Below are 27,077 nucleotides of genomic sequence, written 5' to 3'. Positions count from 1 at the left end.
GGTGTTGCATACTTATCCCCAGCACCCAGGAGGCTAAGGCAGAGGATTTCTGTGAGTCTGAGGCCAGCCTGCTCTTCATAGTTCTAGGACAACCTGGGCTACGTAGATACTCTATCTCAGACAGAACAAAACAGAAACAAGAGTAGAAATTTTAGAAGATAAGACTGGAGTAGAAATGTAAAAGTGTATGTCCCCAAATAATATCTAAGGTGGAAGACAAGACCGTCATTGACTTCCCTTTCTCCTTCTATACTCTTTTCAGACTCACCCACACTAGTGTGTATCATAATAACAATTTAACTTTATGCCCAAACGAATTGCTGCGTTTGCAATGGACCCCATGAGGAACACTTATAAGTGCCGCAAGCGCTATATTTCAGTTCAAGGAAATTGTAAGGGTCTCTCACATATAGAATATGAGGGTTCCATTGCTGTTTAGTTAAGTCAGACACTTCTTTTTTGGGGTCTTTTCCTAGCTTTAGCTTCTCCCACAAGAGGCATGGATACCGAAACAAACAAACCCATTCCATGTTTTACATGGTGTCCAAAAGCACAGAGCAGCTCTTGGATTCTGACGGCAGAACTGGCGCCAGCACTCCTCACATACAGTACAGGCCGTGCGTTCCACAGCTACTGCCCACAGCAGCCAACGTCCACCTCCGTGTGCATCTCGGGCTCTAAGTCACACTGTTCTCCGACTAGGAGAGCAGATGCGATCTCTCAGGCTAACCCACCAGGAGGTAACCCTGACCATCCTCGCTCCCCTCGGCTCAGGGATTCCCCGCCCCGGCACCCGCTAGCCCCGCCCCGTAGCCGGCGCGTGACGTCACCGCGCTGTGCCCTGTCAGGCGCCGCCATTGTTCCACCGGTAAGACCCAGGTGTGGGTCCCCGGCGCCATGAGCAAACGCAAGGCGCCGCAGGAGACCCTCAACGGCGGCATCACGGACATGCTCGTAGGTGAGTCCCGGGCCGCCCTCCGGCCCCTCTCCTCAGCCGGGCCTCGCCTCTCCCCCCGCGCCCCGGGTCGCAGTCGCAATGCCGGGCAGCGTCCGTCGCGGCCGCCGGTGGAGGACCGGCGGTGTGTACTTGTGTCCTCCCGGGACCCGCGGTGTGTACCTGTGTCCTCGAGCCCTTTGTTGTCTTTTCAGAACTCGCAAACTTTGAGAAGAACGTGAGCCAGGCGATCCACAAGTACAATGCGTACAGGTACGTTGTTGTACGTTGTTAGCCGGCGTTCCAGGACATCCTAGTTTGCTGTCACTTAGCAGGGATGGAGGGCCGATGCCCAGTGGTTCAAAGCCAAGTGGCACTTTTTTTAACCTATACAGGATTTTGGCAGGGCCTTATAGGGTTAATTCAGGAGAGTTTACAGTTCTGTCGGAAAATAGGTGTATGATGCATATATTCCCACCATTCATCTTGAATCGACTGGAAATACGGCGTGGCTTTAAAAAGCATAATAGACAACAGTAGACGAGATCTGAACTGTGAGATAGATGTAGTTCAGGAAATCGCCTTTCCTTCTGGTTGCGCTGTAACAGATCCCGTCACCTTCCTGAAAACCGATTGCCCATCACTACAAACCTCAGCGGGCACCTTCTCCTGGCTGTTATTCCCACAGTCAGCCACTTAACCTATAAACATCCCAAAGCCCCTCAGCCTCGAAAAGTAAAAGTAAACTATCCTCGCTTTCCCCAAACCAGCCCTTACTTCTTTACAGTTAGTGTTCTCCAATAGTCTGTTCCATGCCTGGATCTCCTCATTCGGAGTCGTTGTTACTATTATTATTATTATTATTATTATTATTAGATTATTTTAGGGATTATAATTATGTCATTTCCCCTTTTCCTCCCTTCAAACACTTCCATATATAACCTTCCTTGATCTCTCAAATTCATAACCTCCTTTTTTCATTAATTGTTATTATATATATTTATATATGTATAGATACATACATTTTCCTAAATACATAAATACAATCTGCTCCAACTGTACAATGCTACCTGTATGTTTTCAAGGATGATCAGTTGGTGTGTTAGGGAAGACTGTTTCTCAGCTCTCAGCACTCCTGAGTTTCCTGTAGTTCTTTGTGTAGGGTCGAGGTCCAGACCTCTGTGGTGTGTCTGTCACATCCTTCCTTGTTCAGCTCATGTCTGGGCAGTCACGTTGGTGAGACCTTATGAGCATAGCTTCTGACATTACTGGGCAGCACAGCCTCACTGCGATTTCCCTGATCCTGACTCTCACAGTCTCCCCATTCCCTCTCGACAGTGTTCCCTGGGCCCTAGGCTTAGGAGTTATTTTATAGACGTATCCATTTAACTTGGCTCCATAACTCTGTGTTTTGATTGGTTTTGGTTTTCTATAATGAACTCTGTTGCAAAGAGCAGTTTTCTTGATGAGGGATGAAGGCTGTATTTATCTGTGGGTATGTATGTGATAGCTACACTTGTCTGTGGGTGTAAGGATGACCATTTAGACTGTAGCTGGAGACTGTGCTGCTTTGGGAAATCGGTGGTTGTAGATTCTTCTCTAAGACCTATGACTTTGCCAGCCCTGGGTAGTTGTCTAGGTTGCTGGTACCAGCTCTGATGACTTCCCTCTTGATGAGTGAGTCTTAAGTCCAATTAGAGAGCTGTCAGTTGCCACTGAGATGTATGTGTCCCCACCGCACCCTTAGAGTTAGCATACCGTGCAGGTCATTGTGCGTCATAGGGGTCAGAGCTGTGTAGGTCTGTTGGTGGATTCTCTCCTTTGGAAGCTTGCCTGGTGCCTTCTGACACCATGAAAGCTAGTCCTCAGAGAAGGGACAGTTCAGGTCAGTTCTAGCTCAAAGGCCTCTGAAATGCATTATTTCTTCAGCAACAGGAACTTATCTTCTACTTCTTTGGTGGCTTTTAGGGTGCCACCAAAGGCGTTAGCAGTAGCCTGTATGTTTGGGAACATACACAACATACTAGGACATCCCTGGCCAACAACTCAGAAGAGGGCTTCTCCTGCCTAGTGTTGGATGTTTGCTTGGGTGTTCTTTGGTTCTTGGAGGAGCATTGTTAGCTCAGAGTTTAAACTATGTATGTATTATACACAGACTTAGGTTTATTGTAGGTTTGTTTTTTTTTGTTGTTTTTTTTTTTTTAAGGAAGACATCCGTACTATTATTTTACCTTCATCCTTCTATATTCTCTCTCCCCATTCCGTAATTATAGCCCCGCCTTTCTCTCATTCCTCACCCCACTGAGTCACTTGAACCAGGCTGTTCTCTCTCTATTGCTCCCTGAAGCTCCTATCCTCTCTAAGGTCCCATGGTACTTCCTGGTTTTTACAGTTACTTTGAGCTGTGTACTCACATCTAAAGATTTGGAGCTGCCATCTTTATCTTTCTGGGTTTGGATTACTCGATATGACCTTTTTCTAGCTCCATTGACCTGCAAAGTTTGTGGATTCATTTGTATTTTTTTTTTTGAGGCAGGGTCTTTCTTTGTACCCATGGTTGTCCTGGAACTCACTATGTAGACCACACTGGCCTTGAACTCAAAGAGATACTCCTGTGTCTGCCTCCCAAGTGCTGGGATTAAAGGTCTGAANCATCACATCCGGCTGAGTTTTCCTTATAGCTGAATAGAATTCCACATTTTTGCTACTTATTTGAAGACTGAAGGACATCTTGGTTGTTTCCATTTCCTGGCTATTGTGATAGAGCAACAGTGAACATGGCTGAGCAGTGTCTGTGGATGTCAGTCCTCGGGCATATACTAAAGAGTAATATAACTGAGTTGTCGTGTGGTAGATTTCCTTTTAGCTTTTTGAGAATTTTCCAGACTAATTCCCTGAGTGGTTGCACCAGTTTGCAGTCTCACCAACAGTCAATGAGGTTCCCTGCCCCCTACATCTTGTACAACAGTTGTCATTCTGACTAGAGTAAGGTGAGATCTCAAAGTTGTTGTGATTTGCATTTCCCTACTTGCCAGGGATGATTTATTTATTAGCCATTTTTTTAAAAGATGTATTTATTTGTTTTATGTATATGAATACACTGCAGCTGTCTTCAGACACATCAGAAGAGGGCATCGGATCCCATTATTACAGATAGTTCTGAGATACTATCTGGTTGCTGCGAGTTGAACTCAGGACCTCTGGAAGAACAGTCAGTGCTCTTAACCGCTGAGCTATCTCACCAGCCCTTTATCGGCCATTTTTATCTTCTTTGGAATTCTGTTCAGATCCCTGACCCTTTTTTTTTTTAAATAACTCATTGGCTTGTTTGTGTTTTGATTCTCTAGTGTTTTAGTTCTGCGTATTTATCCTCTGTCTGATGTGTAGCTGGCAAAGAGTCTCTTCCAGTTGGAGAGCTTCCTCTTTATGTGGTTGGTTGTCTCTTTAGCTATGCAGATGTGTTTGGTCTTACGAAGTCCCATTTGTTAATTGTTGGTCTTAATTCTTGGTCAAATGGAGTTATATTTAGAGAGTTCTTTCCTAAACCTGTATGTCATGGCACTTCTCTGGCCTATGTATTCTTCTAGCAGTTTCAGTATTATAGGTTTCAGGTTCCTGTCTCTGAGCCTTTTGAGTTGGTTTTTTGTTCAAGGTGATAGATATGGTCCTATTTTCATTCTACTACTTGAGGGCATCCAGTTTTCTCAGCACCATTTGGTGAAGATGCTTTCTGAAAATACATCATGTGTTGGATGATGATTCAAAGCATATACCACCTTCTGGAGAATCAGGAATAGCCACTAGGCTGCTGCCACTTAACTGGTGCTGTAACTGTATCTTCAAAAGGCCATTCAATCTTTCTGTCAGACCAGCTGCATCAGGATAGTAGGGAACATGGTAAGGCCAATGGAGCCCATGAATGTGGGCCCACTGTTGCACTTCTCTGGCTATGAAGTGAGTTCCTTGGTCAGAAACAATCCACAAATTGTGGCTTTGGCAGAAGCATTACATGCTGGAAAGGCAAATCCATAACCAGAATAAGAACCTACTCCAGTAAGGACAAAGTGTTGTCCTTTCCACATAGGAAGCAGCCCAGTATAGTCAACCTACATGAAGTCTCTGGCAGGTCACACTGGGAAATATGGTGGCACATCTGGGGCTTAGTGTCGGTCTCTGCTGTCGGCAGATCTGGCACTCAGGAGTAGCTGTAGCAAGGGCAGCTTGGTGAGTCTCAGTCCCTGTTGTCTTCCCCAGACGTCTTTCTCACCAGTTTCCAGTCTGCTATTCCAAGTCCCTGAATATCCATTGGTCAGTTCTACACAGTAGGAAACCATCTATCTTTGTAAAGCTTTAATGTGGGATATTTGGTAGTATGTAAATTTCAGTTTAAGAGAAAATAAGCATTTGCTGGATTTTCGATTGTTTCTTTTTCTTCCTATGTATTTATTTTTATAGAAAAGCAGCATCCGTGATAGCTAAGTACCCACACAAAATCAAGAGTGGAGCAGAAGCCAAGAAATTGGTAAGCTAATGAACATGTAGTGAGCCCTGTCTTTGGAGGGGGTAGGGAGAAAGAAAGAAACTGGGTCATGTCATATTAGTGTGCATACCTGAGGTTTAAACAGGCCTGGCCAGATGGTTCAGTAGATAAAAGCTTGCTGCCAAGCCTGCTTGCTGAGCCTGACTTCAGTCCTTGGAACCACATGGGAAAAGGAGAAAAGTGACTTTCCGCGTGCATGCTGTGGCATGTCTGCATGTACTCTCACAAATAAATAATAAAGAGGACCAGTAAACACGAGGCTTCATCAATAAAGTTAGACTGAGCCAAGATACTACGTAGTGCCTGTCAAATTATCAATAATGCATGTGGGCAGAAATGTTTATTGCTGGAGGAATATTTGCTGGCAGTCTTTCTGAAGGATCATTTGGCAGAATGTGTATATACCATCCCCCACCTTGTCTTTTCAGACAAGATCTCATTATGTAGCCTTAGGTGGCCAGGAACTCATAGAGATCCCCTGCTTCAGCCTCAGTAGGGTAGGACTGAAGGTGGCTCCAAGGAGTGTGTATCTTTTGACCCAGTATTTTCACTTCAAAGATTTTTTTCCTTAGAAGACCAGTGGAGCTACTAAGTTATAAGAATTTGTTAGTTTATAACTTTTAGCAAGTACTGGGGAAATGCAGTACAAAGACAGGACCTTATTCTTTCATGTTTTACCTTTGAGAAGAATACTATCCAGTATTGCAGCCAGGAACCTCCTCTAGCTATTGAATTTTTGAAGTGTGGTTTCTGTAGCTGAAGAAGAAGGTAAGATCTTAGTTACTTTAAGGTAGGCCGTGTTGGCTGTGCCAGTCTGCTGGGGTTCTGTGGGAGGGGTCTAGTAGTCAGTACTAGATGGAACTTAGAGGTGCAGGTACTGCAGGGACTCCAGGGTGAAAGCTAGGATTGTGTTTTAATGGTGTGGTTACTTTTGATTTTTAAACTTTTTAATATTTATTTATATAGTTACTGGTCTCTCTGTGTAACCCTGACTGTCCTAGAACTCAGAGATCAGTCTACCTAGTGCTAGGATTAAAGGTGTGGACCACCACTGCTCGGCACTTCTAATTTTTTTAATTAAAAAGAAATTTTTGTTACATATATGTGTGTTTGGCTGTGTGGTTTATGTGCACCATGTGCCTGTGGAGGCCAGAGGAGCTCATGGCATTCCCTGGAACCGAAGTTACACAATTGTGAGCCACTGTGTAGTGCTAGGCACTGAGCCCAGTCCTCTGCCAGAGCAATAAATGACCTTAACTGTTGAGCCATCTCGTATATGTATTTTTTACTTAACACACTTAATTTCTTTTACCAATACATATTGCAGTGTTTCTCATGACTGCATATTATGTTCATTGAACATATCTTACTGGTGAACCTTAAATTAATTTTCAAATATTTGACCTAATTATAAAGCTGCCATGAATGACTCTTGTTCTAAAAGACAGTCTCAGTTAAATAATACAAGCAAATGTTAGAGGGTGTGAGTGAGTACAGGTGATGTTTGTATTTAATTTTCAGGGCCATGAGACTAAGTGATCTTGATACTGTGTGTGTAACTTTATTTTCACAGTTTCCTTTCTTTGTCACTTACAAATTGTTTGCATTCATTTATTTGGGATATGTATGAATACATGCATGCAGTGGTGCCCATGTGAAGGTCAGAGAACAACTTGCAGGAACCAGTTCTCTCCTTCCACTCTTTGGATTCTAGGGACTAAACCCAGGGCCTGGCAACAAGTACCCTAACCCACACAGCCATGTTGCCAACCCAGTTTTCTCAGTTTCCCTTAATACAAGTAAGGGGGGTGGGTATTGGGAGCATGTCCCGGACCTCTCATGAGCCAGGCAGCCACATTCCTATTGATGTACATTTCCAGCCAAGAGTAATGTAAAGTTACTTACTAGTTTTTCTGTCGATCCTTTAAGCATTTTGTTCTGGGGAGCTTCTTCCGTGGGTTCAGTTTTCTGTACCTTTGCTTCAAAACGTGTCCAGTAATCACTTGTTTCTTACTCCTCAGTGTTTATCTCTTGGGATTTGGTAAGCATTGTATTTATATGTCTTCTTTATTTTTAATTTTTTGTATAGCCAGGAGTAGGAACAAAAATTGCTGAAAAGATTGATGAATTTTTAGCAACTGGAAAATTGCGTAAACTGGAAAAGGTAACATTTTAACTTGGTTTCTTATCCTTCCTTGTGGCCTAGAGCAGAGTGATTGAAGTAACTCGTTTTAGTGAGTCTCGGGAGGAGAAACCATGATTGGCCCTTATGGTGTTATTGAGGCAAGGAAGGCCCTGGGCAGCATAGTGAGGCTGTCACCAGAGAAAAGCCTCTTCGCCCACTTCTGGGTGTGGCTTGAGGACACGACTGCTCTGGGGCAGAGTTCCTCTCACTGTACCATCCACAGTGATTGCAAATTTTGATGAGAAAAAGTCATTATTATCATTCATGTGTCTATGTCTGTGTATAAACTTTCCTGAGCATCTTTTATGATTTTTGTTTGCTTTAATGATATCATTTCTGGTCTTTTATGAGGAGACCTTTTAAAAGTATTGGAAAATTGAAAACTGTGGGTATTAAACGGTGGTACTACAAAAGTATATGAGGTGATGCATTTATAATTAGCTAGATCTTGTTATTCTACAACATATGTATAAAAACAACCCCAAATCCCATGTGTTGAGTAAATTAGAAATGAGAAGTCTGTAGCTACTCTGTTACCACCCTAACCACTCAGGCCCTGTGTTCTCTCCAAACACGAATACTTTTTTGCTTTATTTTTAGCATACTGGTGTATTTCTAATAATTTCAGTTCACAAAGCATTCTTAAATGATTATATGATTTTTCTTTTTCATAAAGATTCGTCAAGATGATACAAGTTCATCCATCAATTTCCTGACTCGAGTTACTGGCATTGGGTAAGAACTGTTTCCTAACAGACACGACTGTAAAGTAGTCTTCTTTTTATGTCAGCCAAACTAGAGTGCCTGCTGGTTCCTTTCCAGGCTTGCCCTTCCCTCCCTCCCTCCCTCCCTCCCTCCTACTGTTGGCTCTCCTCCTCCTCCAAACTCCAGCACTTACTTGTATGTCTGTCGTTTTATTCAGACTGTATGTGCTGCTCTGAGCATGCCTAAGTATTTTCTTTACAGCGCCTTGTGAACTTGAACAAGAACTCAGCCATTTTTAAAACTTGGGTTTATAAATCTTTTTCTTAATATTAATTTTAGGCTAGCCACAAAGGGAGCTTCTTGAGCACTGGGCACATGAGAGGTTAGTGGTGACATGTTAGGTCTGTGGTGCTCTGTTCTTCTGTCATCTTATGGGACAGAACATACCTGCAGAGGTCCCATCGAGTGACCTTTATTAAAGTTTTAAACATAGGAAATTGGAAAGTAGCGTGACTCCACAGAGATTCAAGGCTACTGTAAAATGTCTATTTGAAGGGAATTTAGAGAGCGCTTGGTATAGTACTCTTCTGAAGTCCTTTAGTTAATATATTAACAGCTGAAGTCCTTTTTCAGGACTCTGACTCCTGTTCAGTGTTGTTTCTTCCTTGATGAATTAGCTCCTAACATCAGTGTCAGTTTCTGTACCACATATAGTATGATGTTTGCAGAGTCTCCCAAACCACCGTGTGTGTGTGTGTGTGTGTGTGTGTGTGTGTGTGTGTACTTGCGCATTCCTGCTGGTCTCTGTTCTGACTGTATAATACTGAAATTTGACACAGTGTGAGTGCTTCAGGAATATGGGTGGGTGCTGTCCCTGTTGCTCCTGCCAGTTAAATTGCTTTCCATAACACATCACTTTATTGTTGAGCAGTAAGTGCAGTGATAATCTATAAGCCTAAAGCAGGTTTTATGATTGGCTTTTACTCATTTCTAATAGCTATTCATTGTGCTTGAGGAAGACCCAAATTTGCCTCCATGGCTTAAGGAATGTTATAGCTTGTGGCTCCAGTGTACTGATCTGTGGTATTTTATATGACCCTAAGGCATTCAGCATTACTAATTTTCTTCTTGAACAAGCCAAGCTCATACTTATCCATGGAACCATCATGAATTGTTTCTCTACCTGAAATGGTTTTCCTTTGGTCTCTCAAATAGCTGACCTTCTTCATCCGTATGTCAGTTTTAGCATCTCACAGGTGTCTACTTCCTGTCCAGTCTAAAGTGAGACATAGCTACTCTGATATCACACTGTATGCATCTACCTGGCATTGTGCTTGTTTATATGTGTATCTGTTGTGTCTCTCTACATACTGGCATTAGAAGTGTCTTGTCTTTGTAGCCTTTTCAGCAGTGCATGTGGGATGTACTAGGACCTCAATGAATCTCAGTCAAATTAATGAGTGTTCCAGTGCTCTCAGGTCTGAATGAGTTTTATGACAGCTAGCTGCTTAGGTGTCTTTTTATGTTCAAGGTCATGGTCGTCCACTGATTGACTGAAGATTCAAACACTCTTTGGGTAAAATGGGCATTAGCAAAGTTACCATGCAGCATCCAGCAGTTCCTGTTGAGCTGATTTTTAACTCTATACCTGACAATAGAAGACATACCGATTATCACAAAGACTTTGGTTTTCCCCTGCTATCGAGACGGTGTTTTTTACTTGTTGTTGTTGTTACAGGCCATCTGCTGCAAGGAAGTTTGTAGATGAAGGAATTAAGACATTAGAAGGTAAATGTGATATAAGTCACTAAGTCCAAGTTAAAATCTCCAGGAAGGCCATCTTGGAAATCCTGTTCAAATAAATGTAAATGCAAATAAAGGTGTTTTCACAACTACATCATAGAGAGCAGATCTAGAGTAAGGTCAGCCTTCCTGTCTTAGATATTTTTAGGTTTGTGACAAAAAAAATTAAGATGACCAGGAAGTTACTTTGTGGTATCCAATCTAGAGAATGAGCTATAATAGCCTCATTTGTATTTTGAGTCGGCATACATATAGCAAACCATGGACAGAGTAAATAGCAGATAGATAACAAACATCATCAGATCCAGCACTCGGAACATCTAACCCAAATCAAATGGGGAAGGAAGCTCCCTTAAGATAGCCAGGCAGAGTTCTCAATGGAGTGAGTCCTGAGTAGGTCAGTGTCCTCTCTGGAGAGTTTCCTGGGTAAAAGAACAAATACAGCCTTAAGATAGCATCATCAGATTCGGTGCTCACAGTATCCTGCAGAGCTGACTGGAGGAGTTGAAGCTCTCAGCTGGAATTCCTGGGTGAGCTTTTTCTACAAGGATGAGCTTCTCATGGCTGAGCTGCTGGCTTCTCTCTCCCGCTGGAGGCACTTTCATATCGTGGGATAAACAGTAGTCCCTGCCCCCGTTTACCTTCTAGTTGATAGTCAAGGCAGTGGTGGTACACTTGTCAGAATTAAGAGGATCTTTAGGGACACTTTGAGATACTATACTTGGGTCTGAAGTAGGGGGCGGGGGGGACAGTCCTGCTTTGAAAGTTAGCTTCTCAAAAAGCTCAAACCGCACATGCCAGACTTCTCAGCTTAAAGACAATAAAGTTGTGATTATTTGGAAATTTTGGGTTTAAATTGCATTTGTTTCTTCATGTTTTAGACAGTAACATTTTAGACTGAAAGCTAAATAGTATATGTGACAGAATGTTTCTGTTAGAGATTTAAAAGCTGTTGGAGGAATGTTTGCTTTCAAAGAAATGGAGGGTGAATTAGAACCTAAACCAAATAATTTTAGTACATTTCCTCTAACCTAACCTAAGCATCCTTTAAATGTAATGTATCTCCTCACTTTCCAAGAATGCATATGGATTCGTTGTCACATACCGTGGAATTTGTATTGTACCCCACTTAGCATAGGATGAAATATTTGTGGGTTCGGCTACCTCTAAGTAACCCAGACAGACCAGGTGGACAGGTTTTGGAAACTGACCGAGTTTTGCATGTTGCTTCCAAAACCTCATTGCAGTGGGTTTGCTTAGTCCCTCAGTGTCTGGGCCACGTGGTATGTATTGACTCACAGGATTTGACATAGTATTGTCTTAGAGTACTTAGAGTAGTGAGCAGCAGTGGGCACTTCAACATGGTACCTGGCACTTGTGGGACACTGCCCTTAGTAGTAGTACTTGTCAACTAGCCAGAAAATAAACTACCTATATCTCAAGGGGACTGTATTTTTTGCCTGTATCATATACAGTTTATCCGAGTGAGATGATTGGCCAAAAGGGTCAAGAACGAAGTTACTCACCTGGTGATGCTAGAACCTCCTATTCTCTTTTTTATGTTTCATAATTGAGATATGTAATATAATGGTGACTGTATATAGTTATTTCCATTTTTTTAAGATTTATTTATTTTATGTATATGAGTACACTGTTGCTGTCTTCAGACACACCAGAAGAGGGCACTGGATTCCATTACAGATGGTTGTGAGCCACCATGTGGTTGCTGGGAATTGAACTCAGGACCTCAGAAAGAGCAATCAGTGCTCTTAACCACTGAGCCATCTCTCCAGCCCAGTTGTTTCCATTTCATTTCAGATATATTAAATAGTATTTTCTCTAGGAGGTAGTATATATGCTTTTATCAAAAAATGCATATTTTCTTCCATTTCTTCAGAGGGCATTTATGTATCTCTTAATATACTGGTTATTAAACAAATTACATTTGAAGCTTAATTGTTTTGTTTTTTTCTTTAGCGAAAGTTGCTACTACATTCTTGCCTAGAAAGACATGTTAATGTTAAATTTTTTCCAGATTAAAAGATGAGGATAATACCTTACTCTCTATTAGTGCAGTTCCTTCACAAACTCATACTCAATGCTAACTGAACAGGGAAGTTAACAAATGTCTAAGAAGAATGAGTCTAGGCAGGCTCATCTCTGAGTTCAAGGCCAGCCAGGACTATGTTGTGAGACCCTGTCTCAATAAAAAGTCAATTATAAAACTTTTAAGAAGCTATGGCTTCTATTACTGCCATAAACATTGTAGTGAGCTACATTAGATATGTTAAAGGTGTTTTTAACTAGCCAGTAAAAGTGCCTGTAATTCCTGGTTTGTTTATATACTTTTTCATGACCCTCTAATTGAAATTTTGAGTCATTATATAAAAATTATCTTAAAGTCAGGTGTTCGCAATGTTGACTTGAAAAGTTGTTACTAGTTCTGAGTCTCTGTGGTGTTTTTTTAGTCATTGTATTTTGAAAATCATTTTGATATCTTTTTCTTCAGGATAGTTTGTAGAAAAGCTAACTGGGTTTAATATCTTTTTCTAAAATATATTCAATTTAAGCACCTCAACTTTATCTCCTATTCAGATCTCAGGAAAAATGAAGATAAATTGAACCATCATCAACGAATTGGACTGAAGTAAGATAGCCAATTTTGATACTTCAGATGTAAAAGTTTTGGGGGTTGTGGGTTTTTTTGTTTTTGTTTTTGTTTTGGTTTTTTCCTGTTTTTGAGATTACAATATGAGACTATTCCTCCCTCCCCTTTCCTTCCTCCAACTCCTCAGATACATCCCTCCTTACTCTCTTTCAGATGCATGGCCTCTTTTTTCAGTAGTTTTCACATATGCTGTGTAGACATTCTTTGGTAACCTTGAGACGTAGCTAACACAGCCATTTTTATTCACAAGCACTGAGCTTGGTGCAGGTTTGTGAGCGCTGTGCCTGTGATCACGTTTTACCGTTGCACTGTAGCTGCTTGCTCATGCTTTCCTTTCTTTGAGAACTCCTTTTATTCTCTTTTATAGGTGAATTTCCTTTAAAAAAATGGACAAGTGAGAACTGAGTATATCAGATAGAGTTTAGGTGCAGGTCTTTGGGGAGTGGCTGTTATTTGGGATATTGTTTCACCTTGAATTCCTCGTGTAGCCCAGGATAGTCTCAGACTTGTGATTCTCTTGCCTGGCCCTCCAAGATCTCAGATTACAGGCTTGCAGTCTATACCCAGCACAAGTAGCTCTTCAGGAACTTACCCATGGTCTGTGAACATGAGGCATGCAAAGTTTAATATGGGCATGAATGTAAGAAAGATCTCAAGTCTGTAAATGAAAGTACAGTAAGTACACTAGCATCAACAGTGATTTTGTGTAGCACGTGTTACAGTGTTAGTGCACTAGCACTCTGTGTCTCTGGAGTTATATAATCTTGGTGAATTGGTCTAGATTACATTTTTTTCCTATTGGTGCCTTATGTTTTCTTTCATTTCTGTAGTCCTTGGAGAACCTGAGTGTTAAGGGAATTTATAAAGTCTCCTGAAGAGCCTGTGCACTCAGAACTGTTCTGAATACATGCACTGTCATTCTTAGGCATATGTGTAGACATTATTTCATGCTGCAATACTGTCCTATCAAGCTTCCTGAGATATAGTTTATACGTTATGCAGTTAACCTGTGTAAAACACACAATTGGACAACTTTAATGTATGTGCAGCCACGATTCCAGTCAGTTTTAGGACATTTTTCCTACACTAAAGGAGCCTGGTATTCTCTTCCTCATGTAACCTTCACACCTTCCCAAGCTTAGGAACCAATAGTCTCTCTCCTGCTCCAGATTTTCCTGGTCTGCATGCTCCACACATCTTTCAAGACCAGTTTATTCACTCTGTGTCTTGTTATCCTTAGGTTCAGCCATATTGGAGGATAATGTTTTAAATACAAAACTCTTGAAAACTTGTATAATTTTCAACATGTATACATTGTATAACATTGTTACATGTATACATTGTATAATGTTTTAAATCAGGGTAAATATACCCATATCCACATTTATCATTGTCATGCTGTAAACATTTAAAATCCCATGTAGCTTTTTGATGCTGTATGTTATTTAGAAAGGAAATAAAATAAAACCACATATAGATTCATTAGCATCTAGCTTTCCTCAAGACAGTAGCACACCAGAGCCTTCTTCCTGGGTTCAGGTGCCTTGATCTGTAAACCTTTAACTTTATCAGTAGAGGGCAGTCTCCTTTGAAAACATGCAGCAATGATGTCTGTTTTACTGTAGCCTGGGTTGTTTATGTGTTTGTTTCTTTAGAAGGATGAGCACCTCCTAAGTGCTGTGATTACAGGCGTATGTCACCAGGTCTGGCTTATCCAGGGCTTTGTGCATGCTAGGCAAAAACTCTACCTCCCAACTAAGTTGCATTCTGATCCCCATCTCTTTATTCTTATGTGAATATAAAGTTTATGTGGAAATGAATTTAAGATCTGAAATTTTACAAAGGATGCAGTTTGGATCAATTAAACAATGGCTCCACCACGTGCCCTGGCTTTCTTGTTGTCTTCTAACTGAATTCTAGTCTTAATTTTTGATAAGTGATTTCCTTCTATGCTTGATATGGTAGGCAGTTTTTAAACATTAAAATTGTACAGAAATCTCTTAACACTTGTTATGTCTTTCTAGATACTTTGAGGACTTTGAAAAGAGAATTCCTCGTGAGGAGATGCTGCAGATGCAGGTAAGAGTATATACATGATGCTCTCTGTAGCATGAGAAAGCCAGCTCTTGTTAGAATACTGACTTGACTTTTTTCCTATTAGGATATTGTACTTAATGAAATTAAAAAAGTGGATTCTGAGTACATTGCTACAGTCTGTGGCAGTTTCAGAAGAGGTAACATACTTCATTCTCTATTATTCATGGTTTGATGTTAAAGTTACCTAGTGGGTGACAGAGTTGGATTAAAAAGATGTGATTAGTGTCACCTCCCAGGCTTCCTAAGACCCATAGTATTCATTAAGTCTACTTGGTCATGTTTATCCCATATTCTGTTGTCTCTGTCATTGCACCTGAGTGATTGGACAGACAATGGAAGTCTTTTTAACTCATTTTAGATACCAGTTACAATGTAGTAGAAAGTTACCCTGTTGGAGGTAGGGCCCTTGTGCCTGTGTCTTAGATATCATTTTAGGTTGCCCTAATTAGTAGGTTTGCATAGAGAATTCAGTATATGTTCTTTTTTATCATAGGGGCAGAGTCCAGTGGAGACATGGATGTTCTGCTGACTCACCCAAACTTCACATCAGAATCAAGCAAACAGGTACCTCAGGATGGATAACCAATCCGTCTTACTCAGGAGTATCGTTTTCTAATTGATAGTTGGATATTTTCACTACGTAGATTTTGTTTGTTTGTGGTGCTGGCGATTGAACTTGGGGCCTCATGCAGGGACTCTACCACTAAGCTATAACCCTAACCCTGAAATTTACTTTAATCTTTATATATAGACACATGCAGACACACACACACAGAGTATTATTGCAAATTAAACATAAGTGAGGGAACAAATGAGTGAATGAATCTCTGGGAGTGGAATCTGCTGATGCTCCTCACACCATGTAAAGTGAGAAGGATGAATAGCTAACGTGAAAGGAGATCTCTTCAGTGACGGGTAGGCATGGGAACAAGAGCCCACCCTTGAAATGTGAAGCTCTGTGTGTTCTCTTACTGTTTTCCATGATAAGCCAGCGTCTGTAGATAAAAATATGCCACAAACAGTACCACATTTCTTTTACAGATACCTGTATTGATAAAACCACATATGTATTACAAATAAAAACTCATAACTTCTAGCGTGAGCGCCCACAGGAAGGAAGAGTGATGAGAGCTCTCGGGGAGATGCACAGTGACTGTCAGAAAGTTGTATGTAGTACTTCATGCCTAACCTCAGGGTTAGGAAGTTGTTACAGTTTTCATATGTGTTTCCATCAGCTTTAGTTCTGATTTTTTTTTTTTTTAAAGGAATCTATACTAATTCGGAGTTTATCTTAAACATAGCCAAAGATTGTGTTTAGAGAGGATGTTGGGTAAAACGTCAAGAGGGACGTCCCTGCATCCTTCCATGGTCTTGTCCACTAAAATAGAAGATCAGGAAATCCATATCTCTCTCCTGTCCCCAGGGTTTACCATACTTGGTTTCTTACTGTGACTGCCTGGTTTTGTAGTGCAACACTTACATCTGTCTGATGTCACATGAGCCATGTGCAGAATTCTTCGCACAGCAGTGGATACACTGGTGTCCCCTAAATGTCATCCTGCTGATCCCCTGGACTGACTGTCCTGTGAGAGGCAAAGAGAAGGATTCAGTTTTTTGAGCATATCCTAACATCTAAAGAGATGAGATCGAAGAAGATATTTTCAGAATTATTTACTATCAATTTCAGAAATACTTAGCATAAAATACACATTTTCATTTAGAGAATTTTTTATCTGTTACAGAAGGGCCAGAGAGATGGCTCATCAAGTGACGTTGCTTGTCACTCAGGTTCAGTCCCTACACCCACATGGTGGGGGGAGAGATCTAACGCTCTCAAGTTGTTTCTCTGCCTCTGCATGTGTACACATGTGTGTACACTTACACACTAAATAAATAAATGCAAATAACTACTGTAAAACTTGTTAAAAACATATAAAGGCAGATCTTTAAATTTTAGAATATTTTTGCTTTTCAAAAAGAGCTAATTCTTTGCTTTGATGAGGCCAAATGAAGTTTATTATCATTGAAAGCATAAGTAGGTGTTTTTTTTTTAAGATTTATTTATTTATAATGAATACAACATTCTGCCCAAATGTATGCTTGCAGGTCAGGAAAGAGTACAGGGTCTCACTGTAGATGCTTATGAGCCACCTGTGGTTGCTGGAAGTTGAACTCAGGACCTCTGGAAGAGCAGCTGTCTCTCCAGCCCCACATAAGTAGTTTCTAAGAAAAATAAATCATTTCATTTGATGGTCAGACATGGTGGGTACGTGAGATCTCATCACTTGCACTTGGGAGGTTTAGCATGAGTTCAATGTTAGCCCACTCTACAAAATGAATCCCAGGCCTGATAGGGTGAGGGGGGGGGAAGGAGGGAGAGGGAAAGAGAGAGAGAGAGAGAGAGAGAGAGAGAGAGAGAGAGAGAGAGAGAACAGTTCAGTTTGATGCTTTTTCTACTAGAGGAGAAATATAATCAACACATGAAAGAGGAGACTTGGGAAAATGACTTAAGCCTGGCAGCCTGAGTTGAATACCTAAAGCCCACTCTAAAAGCCAGCTGTGGTGGCTGGTATGCATCTGTGATCCCAGCATTCCTGTGGGAAGGTGGGAAGTAGAGACAGGACAGTCAGTGGAAGCTCGCAGTGCAGTTTCCTTGGAGAATGCCGAGTAGAGCTGAGAGACCCCAGCATGAGAGGCTCTGAAGCCCTGTTCCGTGGTTATAACCTACAGCATGCACAGGTTGGTATGCACATACAGACATTAAATGAGTAAGTAATTTTGGAGATTTGTCTTTAATGATGCACTTGTGTCTGTGTAGGAGTGTATGTGTAAGCACGGGTGCTCTCAGAGACCAGAGGTGTTGGTTCCCTAGAAATGCAGCTACAGTCAGTTGTGAGCCACCTAACGTGAATGCTAGAAATTGAGCTGGGGTCGTCTGGAGGAGCAGTAAGTGTTCGTAACCACTGAGCCATCTTTCCAGTCCCAAGTAACTTCTCTTTTTTAAAGGAAACAGCATGGGACTCGGGACGTAACTCGGGTAGAATGTTTGAATGTGTAGCATTCACAAGACCCTGGGGTAGGTCCCTAGCACTGCATAAGACAGGGCATGATGGTATGGCAGCAGATTATTCTGGTCTATGTATTCCTAACACAGCCTGGATAGACCTTCTCAAAGAAAGGAAGAAAAAAAAGAAACCGGTGTAGGGGACATAGCTTAGTGGCAGAGACTAAGGCCCTAGGTTCACTTTCCAACACCAAAAAATACCCAAAAAAGTTTTTTTATTGTTGTAACAGTATTCTTTTTCTATTTCCTAATCATGATTATGCAGCCAAAGTTGTTACATCGTGTTGTGGAACAGTTACAAAAAGTCCATTTCATTACAGATACTCTGTCAAAGGGTGAAACAAAGTTCATGGTAAGTGTTCATTTGTGGTCACTACTTCATGAGGTGTCTGCAGGGCAGAGCGTGGGGCACAGGCAAAGTGCCAGGACAGCCAGAGCTCCTGAGAGCCCTGCCTCAGACAACAGTACAAAAGGACTCGCAGAGCTCCAGGAGCTGGGAAAGTGATAGTCATGTCTCCACGGGCAGAGCTACCCTCAGAATAGTTTACTAAAGGATTTTCTTGTAAACACTTTGTTAATAATTTGAATCACCAAAATAATTAGGCAGAATTCACTCTTTAAAACTATTCATAATAACAGGCACGAAGTAAATTCTTTCCTAAAATAGCAAATGGTTTCATATTCTCTGACTCAAAAGACTTTTAATGAGTGGGGTTCGAAATGCCTGATTAGTTCCAGGTGGAAAAACCCATCTCAAAAAAAAAAAAAAAAAGAAAGAAGAACAGAAGGAAGGAAGGAAGGAAGGAAAGAAAAGAAAAGAAAATTGAAGAAAAGTATCGCCAAGCCTGATTAGTAATCTGTTACAGTGGTTACAGAGGGAGAGCGGGGATTTAGGTTGACAATAGGATGCACTAGGGAAAACCTTGTGCAGGGAGCCTACAAAAGGGCGCTTGCAGAGACTTTGTAAAATCCACTCTGCTCAACTGTCAGTTCTGTGGCCTTTGGCCTGAGATGTTAACCCAGCAGGAAGGTTGAAGCAGGAAGGTTGCTGTGAGTTCAAGCCCTGCCTGGGCTACATAGTGAACTCCAGGTCACACCAGACCACAGAGTCAGACCATATCTAAAGAAAAAAAGGCAGCAACTGTATTAAAAACAGATAAGTCTCTGCTGAAGAGAGCAGGAAAGCTAATGACAATCACATTTTTGCTTGGCTTGCCTTTATTCTGGTGACTTCATTTGGGTTTGTTTTTCTCCATGTGCACTTCCCGTGTCACATGACAAAGGAAAGCCTGTTAGCTAAGGTGCAAGGCAGTGACTGAGAAAGACAAAGTGCTTCATGGTAAAGTAGAACAATGGTGATTTCCAGAGCCCCGGACTCAGGGAGTGTCGCTTAGGTGTGCCGTTTAGGTGGGCACGGCTGGGTGACAGCTGCATAGTTTAGGTGGACACGGGAGGGTGACAGCTGCTCAGCTGTTTTTACATGGGTGTGAGGTTCAATCCCAGGTCCTAATGCTTGCATGGCAGCCATTTTACCTACTGACTGTCTCTCCAGGTCCTTTAGCCTTTTGTTAAGCATATATTAACTACAATAATGAGTTCCATTCTAACATTTGTATGCGTGTATATAAGATGCTATGACATTTTTGTGTATGTGTGTAATGTAGCCAGAGTTGTCCCCTTTCCTCTTGTGATCTCCTTTCTCTTCCCGACGAGTCCCTCTTCTGTATACATATCTTCCTTGCTCCTATTTGGTGGCCCAGTGCATAGAGTTGTCTGCATGAGTGAGGGTCATTTGTACATGCATGGGCCACTTAGCGGTGTCTAAACCACTAAAGAAAAAAGAGAACCCCCTTTCACCACCATTAACATCGTGTAGATCCTAAGGAGGGATTGAGCCTCCTCAGCTTCTCTTCTCTAGCAGCCTGTAAATCCTCAGGGAGAGGTGGGGCCTTGTAAGCCCATCCTCCCTTGAGGACAGAATAGTGATGGCCCACTCTGGCACCCAGATGCTCTTAGCTGCTGAGAGTTGTAGAGCGCAGTAGCCATGTCCTGCCTGGAAAACAGCATTGCACAAGATGCTACCCCTTCCTCTGCCTCTTCTGCCTCCTTCCTCTGCTCCCTGAACCTTAACCCTACCCTAGCTCAAAACTTCTCTACCCTAGGCCGACAGCTGCCCTGACTCTCCAGCATAAACACTTACACAGTTCAAGACACATCATGTTCACTTAGAGTGTCACTCAGCGGCCCACCAGGCACGTGTGCCACAGTTCTCAGGTCAGTAGTATCAGTCAGAGTCACAGCTCAGTGCGACAGCTCTCCCCCGCAGCCTGCACGCCACCCGCCAGTTCCTTATAAGGGGCCACAGACTCCTTTATGCTTCTTTTACAGGTCAGAGCTCATCACTACAGTGGCTCATGCCTGTAATCCCAGCAGTAGAGAAACTGATGCAGGAGAATTGCCAGTTTGGGGCCATCCTAGGCTACATACTAAGTTCCAGGCCAGCTGTGCGGCTTGGCTTTTGTTAATATGACATATTAACAAAATTAATTAGCCTGGACATATCTCAGAAGAGAGGTGGTTTTGTTTTGTTTTTTAAGGACAGGGTCTCTAGTCCTGGCTGTTCTGCTCTGTAGACAAGGCTACCCTGGAACTCGCTGGGAATCAGGAATCTTAATTGAGAAAATGCTTTCATAGGATTGGTCCATAGGCAAGCTTGTGGGTGTTTTCTTGATTGCTGATTATGTGGGTGGTGCCACCCCTGGGCTGGTTGGCTCGAGTTCTGTAAGAAAGCAAGGTGAACACACCACAAAAAGCAGGGCAGCAAGCACTGATCTCCTCTGGGCTCTGCTTCAGCCTATCTGGACCTCCTTCTGTAACAGGGTGATGCTCTGGGAGTCTAAGATGAAATAGCCTTTGCTTCCTAATCTAGGTTATTTCTTTTATTTTATGTGTGTGCTTTGCCTGCATGTATGCATATGTACCACGTGCATACCTGGTGCTTATGGAGGTCAGAAGAGGGTGTCCAGTCCCCTGGAACTGGAGCTGCAGATGGTTGTAAACACCACGTGGTGCTGATGACAAAAGCCGGTTGCTCCTGGAAGAGCAGCAAGTGCTGTCAGCCGCCACGCTGTCTCTCCATGGCCTTTAGGTTGTTCAGCTGTTCTTTATGCAAATGTAATACTTGAACCAACCCCCTTTTCCTCGGCATCTCTTGGATGTCTGTTAGCTTCATCTATCATTGGTCCATTCAAGTGGCCACACAAGGTACCTTGACTGTTCTGAGGAAATGAAAGAGTTCACTTTAGAGACTCAACATGAAACAAACATCCATGTCATCTAAGAATTCTACAGGAACACAGAGGAATTCTTCAACATTAGCACATCAGAAAGGAAAATTAGTAGAACAGTGTAGTTGAAACCCAGTCTCTGACCACAAATGGCAGGCCTGTGAGTCCAGGCACCCAGGGCTGCAGCTGAGCCCTCCTGATAAGTCCAGCTGGGAACGACCATAACTGGACCACCTGGAGGTAAATTTGAGGCAGAACTTGTTGATGCCAGGGAGATACGGTTCACATCATGAAAGCAAGTGTTTCATTAAGCTGGAGGAACAGCTAAAGAAAACGCCCAGTTTAGATCAGACTTTTCTGTTTTGCTGAGTAAGACTGAGTGGCTTTCAGTGACACATTAGCTTAGAATATGACAGTAGGCAGTTACAATTGAAAACACTTTGAGGATTGAGGCTGGCGAGATGGCTCAGCACTTAAACGTGTGTGCTTCTCATCCAGAAGACCCAAGTTAAATCCCTACCCCTACAGCAGGTGGCTCACAACTGCCTATACCGCCAGTGTCAGGGGCCCACACCTCTGACCTCTGTGGGCATTTCCTCTTGTGCACATGTACATACACACACACACACACACACACACGATTTTAAAATTTTTGAAGTACTATGGTGAATTTTGTAGCTTTTTACATGTGGAGGATGAGTAATTGTCCAGTTCAGAAATATTGCCTATTTTTGGAAAGGGAAAAACTGATAAAATTTAACTCACAAAACTACAGAAGCAGTGGCTGGAGAGAGAGGTCAGTGACTGAGAGTGCGGAAGGTGTCCGCAGCTGCCTGTAACACTAAGGGATGGGTTGTCTCAGGCCTCTCGTCTCTGTGGACACCTAAAGTCAATGTGTACACCCATATACACACTATAGAGGTGCTGAGAAAGCAGAGCTACTTCACATCTCACTTGATGTACTAAGCAAACAAATGCCCATTTTCCCACTGCCTCTGCATTACCTATGTCATGTCACTAGCCCTAAGTCATCACCTGTGAATAATTCCCAGGCTTGAGGCCTTCCCACACACAATTAAAATAAAGTGAATCTTAACAAACACTAGAACTTCGGCAAAGACTCGGACACATAGACAACGTCCCAATCATCTCCTCTTTTAATTGTCTTGTTTGCTTTGTTTTCTCTATTTCTAAGCTTTCTTCAAAGTCTTCTACTTTTATATCATACTAAACCATTCTTGAATATTCCTCATCTGTGATATTCTGCCTGCTTGATAAATCCAATTATCTTGTTATCTGTGAATATTACTGGCAGCTGTCCCAATTTGTTTGCTCTGTGCATAATCACGATTTTATTCAGTTTGTTTCTTCCTGTTTGTTTTGTTCTCTGTCTCTGCTTGGTGCTTTCCTTGACTCATCTCTACTTTAGAGCCTTCCAAGGCCAAGTCCTAGAAGCATGGTCCTTACTTGCCCTCACATGGCTCTTCAGTTATGGGGAATACACTGAGCAGGTGGAGGCTGCACATCCTGACAGGGACATTGTATCTGAAGCGTGTCTCTCTGCAGCATCAGGATCCACTGAATAATAGTAATAAGTTTACAAACTACACAGACAGCCTCAGCTCCCCAGCTGTCAGATAAAATGCTAACAGACCAGTTGGAGAGTTGCTGGAAGCATTCAGGACTGAGTAGTCGTGGGGTCACGCTGAGCTGCAGAAGCACCAGGACACTCACGGCAAGGTCAGGACCAGGTCTGGAAGGGTGGGCAGGTGAACATGTAGGTAATTTGAGTGTATCATACACACAGTGAAAACATTGGGAGTGCCCAGGCTGTGCATCCTTTGACACGTGCCCAGTGGAGATGCCAAGCGTCAGTGGGTCTGGACGTTACAACACTGGGACCTTTTATAAGTGGAGCATTCAGGTTGAAGATATTGATTTGTCTCGGGCCTAGTTTTCCTGGCACAGTTTTAATAATCCATGTACCCTGTGTTCTGATCTGCTTTGATAGGTTTTAGGTGACACTTTTTCATGTGTAAGAATAAGTTCTTAGTTCTTAGTCTCCCCCCATGGCTGCTGCTGGACAGTGGCTGGTCTCTCAGAGTGCAGAGGAGCTGCCTCTGCAATTGTACTCAGAAGGGAGTCAGCCAGGGCAAGGCAATCTGAGAGCCATAGCTCCACACAGCTCAGAGCAGTGCAGTGACTGCAGGCACACAGCCTCGTCTTCATACAGAGCTGAGAGGTGGTTCTATGCTAAAAGTATGCAGAATCCCAGGCCTGCTGGGATTAGCTCAGTGCCTTCACCTTGAGCGTTTGATGAAAAGTAAGCCTTAAGTTGAAGCTCTCTGAACATTCTCTAAAATATCCATGTAGGGTGTTTGCCAGCTTCCCAGTGAGAAGGATGGAAAGGAATATCCACACAGGAGAATCGATATCAGGTATGATTCAGACTGGTGAATGTGCACTTGGCTCCCCTACTAAGGGCTACATAGATATGCAGAGCCACCTTTTACTTTAAGGGATGATAAATTCCTGTGAAATGCAGTGTTAGGCTGAACTGTATGTCTACAGCCATCAGTTTCTCAAGATCTGTTCCTTGCCAGAATACGGCCATAGCCGGCATGGCTCCATGTTGTAATAAGTAGATGCACACCTCGAGCAAAGCCAAGCATCCTGGGTGGAGCTGGAACGTGGAGTTAACGCCCAGGTTCTGGGAGCCCCATCAGCCTGACCTCAGCTGCTGGTCCTGATACATCAAGGACAATGGCCAGAAGCTCAGACTTGGGTTCCATGTGTCCACACTGGGAGGAACAGACACAAGCTTCTCACATCCTGGGCCCATTTTCTGGGCTCTGGCTTGAGCTTATGGTCTAAATAGGGGAAGAATTGGAGCAGGGACCAAGGGAAGTGAGGTGTGCACAGCTACCCAGTTCTCAGAAGGCTGTGGCCCTAGGTCTATGACTGTCTGGGCTCTCATCCTGTAAACTGGCCCAGTGGTTCCGGAGAGATGGTTATTCCTGCTCCACTGTGCAGCTTCATCCTCACCAGTGGTTGTCCCTTGTCAGAGGGGTGACCCCTACTGTTTGAGGTTTCCCCCATTCTGGAACCCCAGGTGACTCAAGAGGTTAGGGAATGGTTTGGGACAATGGTGAAAATATAGCAGAAAGCTCAAGACAAAGGCAGTCTTGCTTTTACTTGTGGGTCCAAATTAGTAGGCAGTGTGTTTAGAAAAGCAGCTCCCAGCAGCTGTAGTCCCCAGTTTTGAGCCACGGTGATAGGGTAGCCATTGAACACTCAGCCTAACCCCAGCTTTTTGTGGGTGACTAGAGCACATACCTCGGGGGTTTTGTCTACTGATTTTAGAAAACCTTTATTTGTCAAACTTGAAATATGTAATAAAATATTTTTCCCTAAGGTTGATCCCCAAAGATCAGTACTACTGTGGTGTTCTCTACTTCACTGGGAGTGACATCTTTAATAAGAACATGAGAGCGCACGCCCTGGAAAAGGGCTTCACAATCAATGAGTACACCATCCGCCCCCTGGGGGTCACTGGTGAGTGTCTGTGACTGCCCCCTGGGGGTCACTGGTGAGCGTCTGTGACAGCCTGAGCAGCCATCCTTACATCTGGAAAGAAGGTTGTTTCCAAGGACATTTTAGCTGGGGTTTCAGCATGTGCTATGGTGCCTGTAATCCTGCACTTTCTGTCTGGAAGTAGGATTAGCCTTGGCTACTCAGTAAGTTTGGAGTAGCCTAGGCTACATGAGTTTCCTCTCAAAAACAAGGTATTTTAAGATGACAAATTCTAAGAAGACTTTTAGTAATCCTGCTGAGATGGTTTGAATATGCTTGGCCCAGGAGTGGTACTATTAGGACGTGTGGCCTTGTTGGAGGAAGAGTGTCACTGTGGAGTGGGCTTTACCAGTCTTCTCCTGTTTGCCTTTGGAACAAGATGTAGAACTCTCAGCTCCTCCAGCACCATGCCTGCCAGGACAGGGCCATGCTTCCCATCATGATGATAATGAACTGAACCTCTGAACCTGTAAGCCAGCCCCTATTAAATGTTGTCCTTTATAAATTACCTTGGTCATGGTGTCTGTTCACAGCAATGGAACCCTAACTAAGACACCTGCCATTTAATTGTAGCTTCTTTATGTTTTTAAACACCAGAAACAAAAGGTCTTTATAATCCTCAATTGATGGCCAGTAAGGCAAAGTTATTTCTAGTCTGTTAGAATTGGTTAAGTTGCTGGAGATATAGCTTAGTTACTACGGTACTTGTCTTGCATACATAAGGCCCTAGCTTTGGTCCTCAGCAAAGTGTGTGTGTGTGTGTGTGTGTGTGTGTGTGTATAGGGGGGGGGAGGTTAAGTCTTTCCAACCTACTTACGATACTCATTTAAAAATCTTACTCACTAAAGGGTTTTGTTTTGATGTATCTCTAAGACTAATGAAGAACTTGGGTATCATTTCTTTTAATATCACCCAAATCTTGTGCCTGAGACTGTAGATCAGTAATAAAGCATGTTCTTAGACTGTGATAAGGCCCTAGGTGCTATCCCCACCACCCCCACACTCAGGAGAAAATAAAACAAAATTTAAAAAATTAGAGTAATTCCTGGGTAATTATTTTCATGTCAGGTTGTAAGATTTAAAGAATAGATGAGACGGCTCAGCAGGTAAGGACTCATCTGAAGCCTGGTCCTGGGCCTCACAATGGAAGGAGAGCAGGTTCCTGCCATCCTCTGTCTTCCACGTGTGCCCTCTGTGACATGCGTATGTCCGCATTTATACAAGCGCATGCACACACCCCACATGCAAAACTAAATGAATATAGTAAATGTTCTAAAACTCAGAATTTAAAAATCTTGTTTAACATCTCACAATCTACTGTGTAGTTTACAGTAGTATCTACTGGAAGAATAAAGTTTTATAATTTTATCCTAAAAGTCATACAGACAGGATTTATATCTCATGCTGATTGGAGAATTGCTTTTCAAATTTCAACATTCAGACAGTTTACTGGGTCCTTATTAAACATGTGGGTTCTAATTTCATAGGTACTCAAGCATCTGTATTCCATTTCATTGACTTAATTTAGGAGACAGGGTATTGCTCTGTAGCCCAGGCTGGCTTAGCCATGCACACACACCTGACGCAGGAGTCCGTAATTGTGGTAAACTTCTAAGTCATTCCTTACTGCCAGCTTAAGGATAACCACAGACTGAGTTGTTAAAACAGTTTGTTTTATGAGATCCAGCAGAAAGGGCCATGAACTAGGGTGACTCCTGGCCATGGTCAGGATACCCAGGCTCTACCTGTTTGTTACACTGGCAATAAGACAGAAGGGTCATGCGGACTGGTGTCAGCAAGTGGAGGCGAGCAGGAAAGACCTTCCAGGTGGCTTGCTCACTTTCCCTGAGCTGGATGGATCCTAGGCCTAGCATTCTGAGCCACCCTGCACCTCTGATGGAGCCCCTCAGGCCCATCAGGTTAGCTCTCAGTTCCCAAACTGGTTCCTAAAAGATTTTGGTTCTCTCCTTATAGGAGTCGCTGGGGAGCCCCTCCCTGTGGACAGCGAGCAGGACATTTTTGATTACATCCAATGGCGCTACCGGGAGCCCAAGGATAGAAGTGAATGATGTCCCTCCCGCCCCAGGCACAGCCCACTAGGAGTCCTAATTTATTTCTTAACCTTTGCTATGTAAGGGTTTTTGGTGTTTTTAAGTGATTGCTTCTTCTCTGTGCTTACCATGTACTATAGTCAATAAACTTCTTAAGCTATTACTGAATA

At 42.7% G+C, this 27,077-nt stretch overlaps 1 protein-coding gene across 2 annotated transcripts; it reads left to right on the top strand.

Moving 5' to 3' along the window:
* The first annotated feature begins 840 nt into the window (after positions 1-840).
* Positions 841-27,077, top strand: Polb (DNA polymerase beta). Of its 2 annotated transcripts, XM_021219005.1 has the most exons (14): positions 841-958; positions 1,150-1,207; positions 5,390-5,456; positions 7,564-7,638; positions 8,336-8,394; positions 10,103-10,152; positions 12,763-12,814; positions 14,860-14,914; positions 14,997-15,069; positions 15,426-15,496; positions 18,262-18,348; positions 23,657-23,721; positions 24,699-24,838; positions 26,831-27,077. In XM_021219005.1, the coding sequence occupies exons 1-14, from the start codon at positions 898-900 to the stop codon at positions 26,923-26,925; spliced, it is 1,008 nt and encodes a 335-aa protein (XP_021074664.1). In that variant the 5' UTR covers positions 841-897; the 3' UTR covers positions 26,926-27,077. The 2 variants fall into 2 exon arrangements, with proteins under 2 accessions (XP_021074664.1, XP_029387798.1); XM_029531938.1 differs by lacking the exon at positions 26,831-27,077 and having other exon boundaries at positions 846-958; positions 18,317-18,348; positions 24,699-24,784.

Source organism: Mus pahari, chromosome 19 (genome assembly GCF_900095145.1).
Source record: "Mus pahari chromosome 19, PAHARI_EIJ_v1.1, whole genome shotgun sequence".
NCBI classification, from domain to species: domain Eukaryota; kingdom Metazoa; phylum Chordata; class Mammalia; order Rodentia; family Muridae; genus Mus; species Mus pahari.
The sequence above is the reverse complement of the archived record's forward strand: the minus strand, read 5'-3'. Positions and strand labels throughout refer to the sequence as shown.